Genomic DNA, 12,750 nt, shown 5'->3' with positions numbered 1-12,750 from the left:
GCCCAGAGGCAGTGCATTGGGGTGGCAGAGTGAGCAGGTACCTAGGTCCGAAGGACAGAGGGCGGCCAGGTGCACAGTGCCGAGAGATAAAGTAAGTCTGCAGGGGAGAAGAGGAGCAAAGGCAGAAGCGAAGAGGAAGGTCTTGAGGTGCTTCCGGAACTGTAGATGGTTCTCCTCAAGTTTCAAGGTGGCAGGGAGGCTGTTCCAGAGGGAGGCCCTGGCCGAAGATGGAGATCCACCCCCAGCTTGTTTCTTTGAAAACGACAGACCCTGACGGAGTTAGAAGTAGAGGATTGAAGGGCTCGAGGGGGGGAGGTATTTATGGAAGGATAGTTGAAGGTATTTTGTGCCCAGGCCGTAGAAAGACTTGTGGACAATCTGAGGGTTTTAAATGTAATTCTTGCATCCACTGGGAACCAGTGAAGGGATTTCAGAGCGGGAGAGATACGAACCCAGGGCTTGAGGCCAAGGACAAGTCTCACAATTCTGTTCTGGATTAATTGTAAAGAGTGGAGTCAGGTAGATTTAGAAAGAGGCTGTTATAGTAGTCCAACCTAGAGAGAATAAGAGCTTGGGAGACAGTGAGCTTCTGAGGGAAGGAGAGGAAAGGCAGAGTACCTCCGAGTAGGTGCAGTAATAAGTTTGACATTTTAGAGGCATCAGAGATGTGTGCGGAGAAGGAAAGTGAGGAGTCAAAGATGACACAAGGTTCTTAGCCTCGCAGGTAGGAGCAGGAGGAGGGCCACGAGAGGCTGGCCAGAGAGTGAGGGGAAAAGGATGGTGAACCGATGAGGAGGATCTCAGTCTTGTTGGCATTTAAACAAAGATCATTGGCGACACACCAATTTTCAATGGCAATTAGACAGTAAGATGAGGGAAGAAGAGGAGGTGGCTGAAGGAAGCTTGAAAATAAGTTGTGTCATCAGCATAGCACTGGAAATTTGAGCAGACAAAAGGAAATTAAGTAGGCGAGAGTTGCCAGGTATTGGTTGAAAAGCCAGGGCGAGAGGTTAGACCCCTGGGGGACACCACAGGTAGAGAGGGAGATAGAAGATGGGAAAGACCCTAGTTACACAAGGGAGGGTCGATCAGAGAGGAAAGAGGTCAGCCAGGCCAGAGGCGGATTAGGACAGAGGGGATAGTAGAGTCAAGGTTGGAGAGCAGGTCTTCACAGATATTCAGGAGAGCAGTTTCCGTGCTTCTGGCAGCTCGGATGCCAGATTGCTGGTCGTGGAGGGAGCCAACAGAATCAGAGTGACGGTTACGCTGAGAGATGGCAAGCTTTTCCAGGAGCTTACCCAAAAAGGGAGTCATGGAGATTGGGCGATAGTTACCCGGGCAAGAAGTATCAGCTGTGTGTTTCTTGAGGAGATGATGCACAAGGGAGTGCTTCAGAGGGGAGGGGAAGATCCAGAGGCAAAGGAGAGGTTTGGATGGTCATTTAAGAAATTTGCAAAAGTGGTCTAGGCAACACCAGCTAGCAAAAAGTCATTACTTGTCATTATTATTAGGATAAGATTTAGACACTTAAGTCTGGAGAGGAGCTTGATAAGTACATCTCAAAGGCTAGTTGGAAAGGAAATTAAATCAAGACTAAGGAGTTCTTTTCGTGACCTGGTTTTGACGAAAGGCGCCAGTAGGGCCGGAATGCATTTCTTATATGGATAACTATTAAGTATGTAAAACTTGTAAGCCATTTGAAGAAACTGCAAAGAAGCCTGGTTATGCTTTGAAACAATTTTGTTTTCTGCAACATTTATGAATCAGTTGCACACCAACAAACAAAAAACATTCTGTTCAAGCATCAAGGACATCGCCATCATTGCTCACCATCAAACCACGAGACGGACTTGCCGTTTTATAAATATGTATGTGCAGAGGTCCACTACTCTACAAAGAAGGGCAGGGTATGATGAGTAACATAATGGGTTATGGAGCATTTGCTGGCTGGGAAATCTTGTCTACTTTTAAGCGGGTGGGGTCGATATAATGATTTCCTTCAGTAGGAGCCCCAATACTAACTGCGGCACCTCCTTCTACATCGTTTGAGGAGATGGTAGTTATGGTACTCGCTGCAAAAGTGTGCATGTTTGGATACTGCCCAGGCAGGATGGTACAGCGCTGGCAGGTTATAAAAATGATGGCAAGAAAAAAGGTGTGGCTAACATAAAACATACTTCATAGTTATTCGTACAAGAAATGCATTATGGCCCTACTGTGGCACTTTAATCAAAACAAGGTCACGAAAATAACTCCAATAGCAATCTGTCTAATGGGTCAGTCATAATACTTTATTTCAGCATAAGCCAGAGAAGTACCAAAAAGCACAATATATAACCAAGATTAATTAACATAAATACAGATACGACCGATCATAAGAGTAATACAAAATTTTAATGCATATTTAAATATATATTATGTGGGTATCCATCACAACCAGAACCACAATTTCATTGTACTTGCCTGGAGAGGTATAGATCAAGTTACTAAGGACTGACTGAAAGATCTCAAACTAATGGAAAAGTTATGGAAGGAAAGTATGTTTTTGCTTTTACATTGGATGTCGACAAGTGATACATGAGAATCAACATGTTCAGAGACTCGAATGGCCGGATGGGTGTCTAGAGAGATTCTTTCGAAGAATGGAGGCATTGAGCTGATCTCAGACTGAAGGACAGATATACGCCCATTCTTGAATGATCGCAGTCATGTAGGTAAAGATGAAAGTTTGTGGCGGTTGTCATAGGATGTGTTCTGGGGGTTGAGGGGTGGTGAGCCATGGGGACGAAAAAAAACAGCCAGACTGCACTCCAACACCCTCTTACATAAAGCTTACCTTTCCTATGTAATAAAACGGAAACCAGAAGAGGAAGATGTCGGAGAAGAATTCAACGATGCTGAAGAGTCCGTACACCACCCAGTAGGTCAGCCAAATCGTGTCATCCTTCTTATCCGGACTCTCAATGGCCTTGATCCTGTACAAAAGAATTTTTAGAAAAGAAATAAGGCAGATGCATGTGTGATGGGGTAAGTAGTTCAGGGAGTAGCAGTTAATCAGCAACACATCTGTGTGCAATAAGGCAGTGTGGATCCTTGGTGGGGTCCATGACTGCAGCTCTGACTTGCACCTCTCAGACTGAGGCAGTTCAAGCTGAGCACTACAGGAGCCAGTTCAGTCTTTGTTTCCTTTTAAGATAGTATATCTGGTACAGGTATAAGACTTTGTGGGATACAAGTCAGGAAAATGAGGGGTGGGGCAGGCGCACAGCCTTTGTTCCGTCATCCCTCACCGCCCAGTTAGCCCACATTGAGGTGAAATTGAAGTTTCTTGTGAGTCATTCCAAACCTTTTCAACACTTCAGGACACTTAAAAAAACAAGCTCCCCAAACCCAGTTTGCTGCATCAAGCCTTCCTCTCAAGTTTGAGAACTATGTTTTCATAGCAAACTACGCTTTCCAGGTTTGCCTCAGAATGCTAATCAGAACATAATGTGAGCATTTTAAAAATCTTAACATGAACACCAAATGGAGTATGTTGGGCGGGGATGGGGAGAATAGTCATCTACAAGTAAACAGAGGCTGAGAGCAAAATACTAAGTGATGGAAATCAAGAGAGCAGAAAGGATCCAGCACTTGGCTACTCCCAATACTCGAATTGTGGATCTAAATTTAGGTCAAGCAGAAGCCCTGCAGCCCCCACATAGCTATAAGTGAAGTGCTTTTTATTGTATTATTGCGTTCCGTTGGGCCCATGTTTCTAAATAAACTGTTTTACTACTCGCACATCATGGTTTCGTTATTACAGTACAGAAGGCAGGCAACCCGCTTAAGGTTCATAGGATCAGATCATGCAAGTGCAGCCTTCTTTGCATCTGTACCATCAGACGTGACAGAAAGTGCGCTTTGAAAGTATTTCCTGGGTTTTTGATGGTGAGAATACAAGAGCCTGGCTTTAGGGGTTGGCAGTGGAGGGATGCATGTCTGGAGTTGCTTAAATGACTGGTTCATCTTGGAAAGAGCTCACAAGGAGATATCAAAATCGCTGTGCGAATTGGCATGCATTTTGTTACATTGGCTGGCCCCATAGGCCTGTGAGGCTATTCACTAGTGTAGTCCCTCCTCCCCCTTTGGTCCTTTTAGACCCTAACCAATGAGGTAGCGGGGCTTAAGCTCCACCCCAGGCAGCCATCTTCAGATTTGGAGCTGTAGCACAGACTATGGCCGACTAGCTGCCAGGATGAACCCCCACCCACCAGGGGAGGAGGGCGGGTGCATGAAAATATATGAAAGATACCAATGCTGAGAAATACAGTTACAGGTAAAGACTTCTCCAGCTTTGGATCTTTCATAGATCTACGTGCTTGAATAGAATACCTAACATTAAATCATGCTATGCCTGTACACATCTTAGAGTATTTACCTCCAAACAGAGCATTTGTACTGCAAGCATGCTAAGATAAAAACTAGGCAGAGAAGGAGGGATACATAGGCTGCTCCTACCTTACGTGAACAGGTGCTGAAGGACCTCCTGTCCGACTGAAGATTCCTTTCTGGTATCTTTCCCAAAGCAGTAATGCTTGGCAAATGTATGGTGCATGCTCTAGGTGGCCGCTCGACCTAGGACTTTCAAGGACACTACCGCGTGGATTGCTGCAGACGCTGCTCTTCCTCTTTGGAATATGCTGTTGGCTGAGTAGAGAGTGGGTCGCCTCTTGACTGGTGGCAGTGTGTGATACAGTTTGTTACCCAACGAGAAAGGCCTTGCTTAACATTGCCCCTTGTTGTGGCCTGAAAAGGTGACAAAAAGCCTTTTTGAAGTCTTGTCCTCTGCATATAGAATTTCAAAGTTCTTGAAATGTCCAAGGAATGAAATAACCTTTCAGGTGCAGTTGAAGCTAAAGAAAGTAGGTAGCATGATCCGCTCGGATAACATCTCCGATACCACCTTAGGCATAAACTTGGGATGCGGCCTAAGAATAACCTGATCGTTCTAAAAAACTGAAAGGCAAGTTGATCGAGTGCCTGCAGTTCACCAATTCGCCTGGCTGAAGCGATAGCCACCAGGCAGGCTACCTTCCAAGAGAGAAACCTAAGTTGCACTTATGAATAGGTTAGTAGGGCGCTCCCATCAATGCTGCCAAAACTGTATCGAGACTACAAGATGGCGCAGGTCGCTCGTTGGGAAAGATGCGCAATAGCCCTTTAGGAAAAACCTTAACTGCTGCAGTGGAAGCAAAAGATGTTCGATGAGGTCTTGTGGTGTAGGCAGAAATGGCTGAGAGGTGTACTTTGATAGAAGATTGGGCTAGGCCACTCTTTGCCAGGTGGCAAAGATATGGCAAGATTTCTTCCACTGACAGCGAGTGGATTTGCGCACGATTCTGTCCACCACACCTTAAAAAACATTCACTTTTTGGCATAGGGGGAAACTTGTGGACTGCGCTCTAGCTGTCTTGATAATGTCCCAGCAGTCAGAATCTAGCATGAGGTCTTGAAATGTTAACCGCTCAGGTACCAGCCCTTGAGAGACAGACTGGCTGGACCGTGGTGGAGTAGTTTGCTGTGATGCTGAGACGGATGAAGATGGGGCTGGAGACAGATGAGGGCCTCCTGGGACATTTTCAGAAGTGTCATGTAGCATACCCGTCAAGCCCATTCTGAGGCTACCAGGATCATCCTGCATGGTTGCGCCTTCATCCTCCACAGTAAACGCGCTATGAGCAGGGACAGGGGGAAACTGTACAAGAACGTTCCTGTCAAATCCAATGGGAATATGTCCGGCAGAGAGAGCCTCTGGGTACCGGGAAGCAAACTGGACGCACTTCTTGTTGTTGCCCGTTGCAAACCCATCCATTCTGGATCCCCCCCACCTGGCGGATAGCCAGCTGAGTTCTTGGTTGACCAGCCCCTACTCGTGGGACGGTGAATACACCCTGCTGATCTTGTCTGCCAGGAAATTGTCTTTTCCCAGTAGGTGCTCCACCTTCAGTTGGATCTTGTGCTTGAGGGCACATTTCCATAGCAGTTACGCTTCCAGGGACAGGATGGTCGGCCTTGTGCCTCCCCGCTTGTTTGTATAGAGCATGGAGGTTGTGTTCTATGGTTTGCACCATCATGACCTGAGCGGTCAGGGCTGGAAGGATTTTAGTGCACAACAAAGCTCGCAGCTCCAGCACATTTATGTGAAAGAAGGAGTCCTTTTCTGACCAAACTCCTCTCGCTTGAAGATCCCAAGTGAGCGCCCCATCCCCGATAGATAGGTATCTGTCCTGAGCAGTAATGTTGATGGGGGTGTCTGAAATGGCATGCCCTGAAATAGGTTGGCTTCCTTGGCCCACCAGCATATTACTTAAAGGAAGGTTGGTTTGAGGCGCACTACGTCTTCCCATGAGCCGTTGACTTGGGCCCATTGACAGCCTACTATTCGGGATGAAGATGATACAGTAGGACATCATGCCCAGGAGGGACTTGTATCGACGTACCGTAGATACTACATTCTCTAAATACCAGGCAACTAGCCCCAGTATCGCCATTATTCCCTGTGGCGATGGTCGCACCCTTGGGACTCGGGTGTCTAGATCTGCTCCCAAAAAGATAGAGGTTTGCACTTGTGGTGATTTTTCCCAGTTGAAGTTCAGCCATCTCAGTGATTGAAGACAGCTGTTCCCATGCTTCCTATCGCAGGACTGGCTGGTTCCCGATCAATTAGCTCCCTTTCAGTCACTATGTGCTGAACAAGGGGCTCATCAACAATCTCAGTTGAAACAGACGTCCTCCCCCCCATGGGGCCATGGACGGTGCCATTTTCATCAAATGAGACATCCGTCTGCTTTTTTGTGTACAGTCGACGGGGTTCCCCCACCCCCTTGGCCATGATGACTTAGTCAACGAGTGGTGCTATGATGAGGAATGCTTTGTTGACTATTCTGCTGATGAGTCCTTCGCCGAGGAGTACTTGGATTGGTCGTCAATGACCGTGATCTCAATGATGAAGAGTTTCTCTGTGGACGAAATGAAAGGGGGGGGAGGGGGGGTAGGTCGACAGGCCAGGTGCTTTGGGAAGACGGCGTAGAACGCGCCATCGTGGACGGCGCCCCTGTTCCATCGACAGACACTTAAAGATAGGATCTTTAGCTTTTTTGAACTGGTCATCCTTGTGATGGCCCTTGGACAGCTTCTCACATGTGGAGGCACCCTCATCACTCCTTTTTCAATTTTGAAAGGGGTGAATCCGTTCTGTCTGCTGAAGAAGCTTTCCTCTTAGCTTGCTTGTCTAATGGCTTTGAGATGTAGAAGGCACAGTTTCAGAGGATTCTGCATCAGAAGACATGTGCCTGCTTTCAAGATGTAGCAGGAGTCTTCTTTGCCTATCTTCAAGAGTTTTCTTGGAAAAAGTCTGGCAAATCTTACAAGCCTTGATCTCATGTGGGTACAGGCAGTACATTCAGTGCGTGTGAAGGTCCCCGATGGACACTCTTCCCACACTTACTGCCGTCCCTGAAGAAGGAAGTCTTCTCCTTTGATGTCTGAATGCCTGGGTCTGCCATGAGATGCCTTGAGGGTACAGCAAACTCGACATTTTTAAAGTGAATACAAGGTTTCCTGAGCCGAGGAAAACTTTAAAGTGTCAACCTATACACCAGCAGTAAAATGTTTACCACAGGAGTTGAAAACAACAATATATCAATAAGAAAATTAGCTCAGAGAGCTTGTGAGGATTCCCCTTTCAGAAGACTACAGTGAAACATCTTAAGATGGCTGCCTGTGGTGGAGCATAAGCCCGGCCACCTCATTGGTTAGGGTCTAAAGAGGACCAAAGGAGGTGGAGGGACTAAAGTGAATAGGCTCACAGGCCTGTGAAGCTATCTGTATGGCCTTTGCCTATGGAAAGTTGTATATACATTACTTTTAAATTACAGAGGATTACCAGTCTGACGATTGGCAATATTCAAGCATGTGAATCTATGAAAGATCCAATGCTGGAGAAAGGTTTCCCTTTCCAACATTGGTTTGGCTCCTGATCTCAGGGTGTTTAGGCTTCTGGTTCCACATTTTGTTTTGGTTACTGTTTACAGGTGTTCTAGACATGGTGTGGGAGCAATGAAAGCAGTCAGTGGTGCTGGGTGATGCGGTCAACAAAGCAGCAGGATGCTCTGTTGCTGAAGAGCAATGTGAAGAGGAGAAGAAAACGCAGGCAGAACAAACAATGAAGAGAGCACACAAACCAGGAAGAATCAAAGTCTTGCAAGCAATTGCCCACCCCTCTCCCCTCCTCCCCACCATGCCCATGTATGGAGATACCTGAAGAGCAAAGGATCCAGCCTCTGGTCTCCAATGTGCACAGCCTGCCCACAGTCCCAGCACATGCACTTTCACACAATGGAGAAGGCAGCGCAAGCTGGCCGCCATTGCAGGCTCTTATTGCAGCAATAGGGGACCCCTTTGCCACACTAAACAGATGGTGGCCTAGACTCAAATGGGAAAGTGACCACAAGTTGATTTGGAGACTTGCAAGTGGGATGAAAGATGGTGCATCCAGGGATAAAACATGAGCAGCCCCGAGAGGTTCCACCACACAATATCTTTTTGTAAAGTTTGTGTGGATGCAAATTCTTTTCGCTACAGGTTCTGCTGTGTATTATTCATCTTTAAAGTGTCACAGCGCATTGGCACTTCACAATAACAAAGCACTACTTGCAACCAAGTACACCCCCCAGTTAATGCACAAAAACAGGCCAGAGTCACTGCACCCTTGCATAGAACTCTGCTGCCCAGCCCTCCAGATAAGGTGTGAATCAGGCCTCTTCATGCACTTAAATATTGTGACTACAACACCTCTCATTTTCCATATATACCGGTTACGCAGGATCATGGAGTCCACGGCTGATCGCCAACGCTGACATCCGCAGTTTAGTTTCCCTCTACTGGCAATTCCATTTTCTTGATAAAACACAGTTGGTAAAGTTTATATGAATTAGTATGTCTTCACTTTGGTTTTCTGTGTGAGAATGTTATCCAAGAATAGAAGTGGTATTCTTGATGAGACTGATCTGGAAGACTGGTGTAGTACTTTATTTGAATCCAAATAATATGATACACAACCGTCTTGTTTCTAATTTTTCTCAAAACAGTTTTAACTTATTACACACAATTAATGCATGTCCTATACCTTTTGCTTTCTTGAGAGGGAGAAGGATTTACTCTACAAATCTAAAAAGGTGGGAGTAAACTCCCACCTCAAACTTCTATGTGAAGCCTAACTGCCACCTGAGGCCAAGTTTCTTTCACAATGTCACATGTTTAGGATTTATGAAATCTACAAATTAACAAGGGGGTCCTGGGAGTCCCTCTACCAGACATTAGTCCTGGTTACGAGAGACTTACCCAGAGTCTTTAGCTCACTATCTTTCACAGAGAAGAAATATCCCAAACATATCAGTCTTTGTCCTGCCCTGGGGCAGTCCAGCACCGAAATGCTAGGCAATTCTCCTCTGAACAAGAGTACCAACAGAAACCCCAGACACGTGTTTCGGTCTGGTTGGACCTCATCAGTACGGTGGATCTGTGCCTCTCTAAGAATAGTGAGCAAGGGGTCCACGTCTGGATTCCCCATGTAACTTAGGGTGAGACCCAAAGTTACTTAAATATGCAAATTAACAAGGGGGTCCTGGGAGTCCCTCTGCCAGACATGCAAGTTTGAAATCTTTTTTTCTCACTCCAAAATGAGCAAGAGGACCATTGCACCCAAACCCTGTTATCGGGTACTCGCATATTAAACAAACAGTATGACTGCAGTGTCATGCCCCAGCCACAAATGGTTAAGCACCACTGTCCGAAGAGTGGGGTTCATCTAGACGAAAGCATCTACTGAGGTCATCCGAATTGGAGTGCTGAAAACCAGGTTCAGGCTGGATGTCAGTTCCTGTAGGGATATGGCCCAGCGCTGCAACTTCTGATCCTCTCCCTGAATGGCCATTAACCACCAGAGGCCGTTGGTCAGTTTGGGTGGTAACATAAAAGACACAAATGTAGGGCTTCAGCTTGCATACCACACAAACCACCACACATGCCTTATTAATTGTGGCCTACTTGTACTCACTTTTGTCAGGCACATAGTTGTTCATTGCCAGAGTTCAGCTGCACCAACACTGCTCCAATCCCAAATTAACAGGCATTTGAATGACAAATTGCTGCCCATAACATCTGGAATCTTTAGAACTGGAGTGCTGCACACGCCATCTTTCGTTCTGGAAAGTTGTTTGGCAGGCAGGTTTCCAAGTTGTCTTGTTTTGGCTATAAAGTAACAAGGGAAGGCAATGGCCCCACAACCCATGATGAAAGTCCTGTAGTATTCAACTGAGGCTTACGAAGGCACATCAGAGTCTGTGTGGTGGGAATATCCCAATTCTTCACCACTTGCACCCGTTTCTTACCACCTCCCACTTGATATCCTAAGGAGTCACAGTACCCTGCAATATCTGGCACTTTGATACCTTTGTAGTCAGGCTAGCCTTCGGTGTATGGCATGAAGCACCCGTTTCAGGTGGGATAAATTGTCTTCCCAGGCATTGCTGAGGACCGTAAAGGTATCTCAATAAGTAATGCCGAATTCTTCTACGCCAGATAGGATTTGGTTCACCATCCTCTGAAACATGGCTAGGGCGTTTCCTAACACAATGGCGATGACAGAAACCTGGTAGTATCCTCTGGTGTAGAAAATGCGGACCCTATGGCAGCACCCAACTTGTTAATCAGCTCGTCTGTATGTGGTTTGGGGGTCAGCTGCTGTCTAATGACAGAATGGAGCACTCTGGAGTCCACACAAAAGCGAACTACCATGTTCACATTGCTGGATCTTTTAGGAACCAGCACCACGAGGTTACCCCATGGGCAAAGGGATGGTTCAACAATGCCTGCCCCTGCCATGTCCAGCAATTTTTAAGACTTCCTCCTTGACGGTGTCACTTCTTGTCAGACATCCATGAAATTGGCTCTTCACCGGCTCACTGTCACAGCCTGATTGATCGTGAACCGCAATGGCGCCATGGTACTTCCTGCATCTGCAGCGAGCTCCATGGTTGTGGGACAGGAGTCCCCACGGCAGCAAGGATCCCACTCCAAGATGGCACCCAGGTTTCCGGGCACTTTCTTCCAGTTCCAGGCTTGTCGCCTACAGGTGCTATAAAGGGGCATTTATACGAAGCTGCCTTACGCCTTATTGCTTCTTGCCCTTGAGCTTGAGCTTGGTTTCTTGCCTTGTTGGTACCTGGCTCTTCAGCTCCTCAATCCCTCCTTCAGTCCCCAGGTTGTCTTCTCAGCTTCTCCTTCTGGTTTCCATACAGCATTCTAAGTCCTTGTTGTACTGGGCTCTGTTGCCAGACTTCTCTACAGGATTGTTTTGCCTTTGGGGGCCCTCTTTACCCTCACCTTTATTTATTTATTTATTTGCATTTGTATAGCGCACTTGCAGCCCATGGACATCGAGGCGCTGTTACAAGTAAGTGTTGGATTCTTAATTCAGCAGATATGCATGAGACCAGAGGTCTTATGGATACAAAATTACAGGCATAGTTGCAGGTGAGGCATGATATTCATAATACAGTAACAGAATGCATTCAGGTACGTTTCATACAAAGAGCTTGGTTTTAACAGCTTTGCGGAAGGCTTGGTGGGATTCAATCATTCTGATGTGAGGTGGCAGTGCGTTCCAGTGGGTGGCGGCCCGAGTGGGAAAGCTGGCGCCGCCAGCGCGCACCTTGCGTGATTTGGGCGTGACAATCGTACCTTGGTACCTGTCTCTAGGGGGTGACCCATCTGGTATATATCAGACAGTGTGGCTTCCTCAGATGGCTGAGCTTTGCCAAGACCAAGCACCAGTCAAAATGGGCAAGTCCCTCAGTTGACAGAATGTGCCAATTATTTGCCAAACCCGCAACCATGAGTAGCGATCAGATTTTGTGAGCCATGTAAAATCTCACAGCAGAGGTTCAAGCAGACAAAAAATGTAATCTTGAGGCAAATGATTACTGTCTGGTAAACCCCCATTGGACACAGAGAAACCTTTTGAGTTCCTGAATGCTGGTTTGATTGTTTACTCTCAAACCACTATTCTTTGCTAAAGACAGAGAAAAGGTGGGCATCATCATTAGTCACCTGACAGGCAGCCCCCTAGCTTGTGCTACTATGGTGGTGCCCTCTGCTAATCCAATACTGGATCAATAAGATACCTTTTTAGCCTGGAATCTGATCATATTGATCCATCCCAAACTTCACTTTAGAGAATCGCATAGCCTTTACTGGAATTCGACTGGGCTAGGTCCGGTCCCTGCTTTAGGCTCCGCAGCAGAGGGAAATGTCATGGATGACTCCTGGGCCCAGTTACATGCCATCCCCCCCCCCCCCCCCCCCAACTACCCAAAGACGAAAATATAGCTATCAAAGGTGTAAATGGGTCTCTGTTGCTTTCAGATCCGGTGTCTGACACTTATCCATTAATGCAGAGGATTGCCAAACATTTTGAGCAGTTCACTTTTATATTGGGTCTACCCTGGTTCCGAACACAAGCCATATCATTCGCACTGCTAATACCTTATTTTTGATGGCAGAGTGCTGTGTTACCCATTGACTCACTGAAGAACATATCCCGATCTATCCTTGTACTACACATCCTACTGCATCTTCTGTTCTGGACTCAGAGTACGATACCTGACAAATACCTAGAATTGCCCAACTTTTTCAGTAACATTGTGA

The 12,750-nt window shown here is 46.6% G+C and overlaps 1 protein-coding gene across 2 annotated transcripts in view; it reads right to left on the bottom strand.

Moving 5' to 3' along the window:
- Positions 1 to 12,750, bottom strand: part of REEP6 (receptor accessory protein 6) — a 254,556-nt gene that overhangs the window by 113,942 nt on the left and 127,864 nt on the right. For both annotated transcript variants that reach the window (XM_069646718.1, XM_069646711.1), the window contains exon 3: positions 2,837 to 2,975. In XM_069646718.1, the coding sequence (XP_069502819.1) occupies positions 2,837 to 2,975 (139 nt within the window). The remainder of the gene's footprint in view (positions 1 to 2,836; positions 2,976 to 12,750) is intronic.

This window comes from Ambystoma mexicanum, chromosome 1p (genome assembly GCF_040938575.1).
Source record: "Ambystoma mexicanum isolate Mex_15411 chromosome 1p, UKY_AmexF1_1, whole genome shotgun sequence".
In the NCBI taxonomy this organism is placed as follows: Eukaryota; Metazoa; Chordata; class Amphibia; order Caudata; family Ambystomatidae; genus Ambystoma; species Ambystoma mexicanum.
Note: the sequence above shows the minus strand (reverse complement) of the source record. Positions and strands in the feature narration are given on the sequence as shown.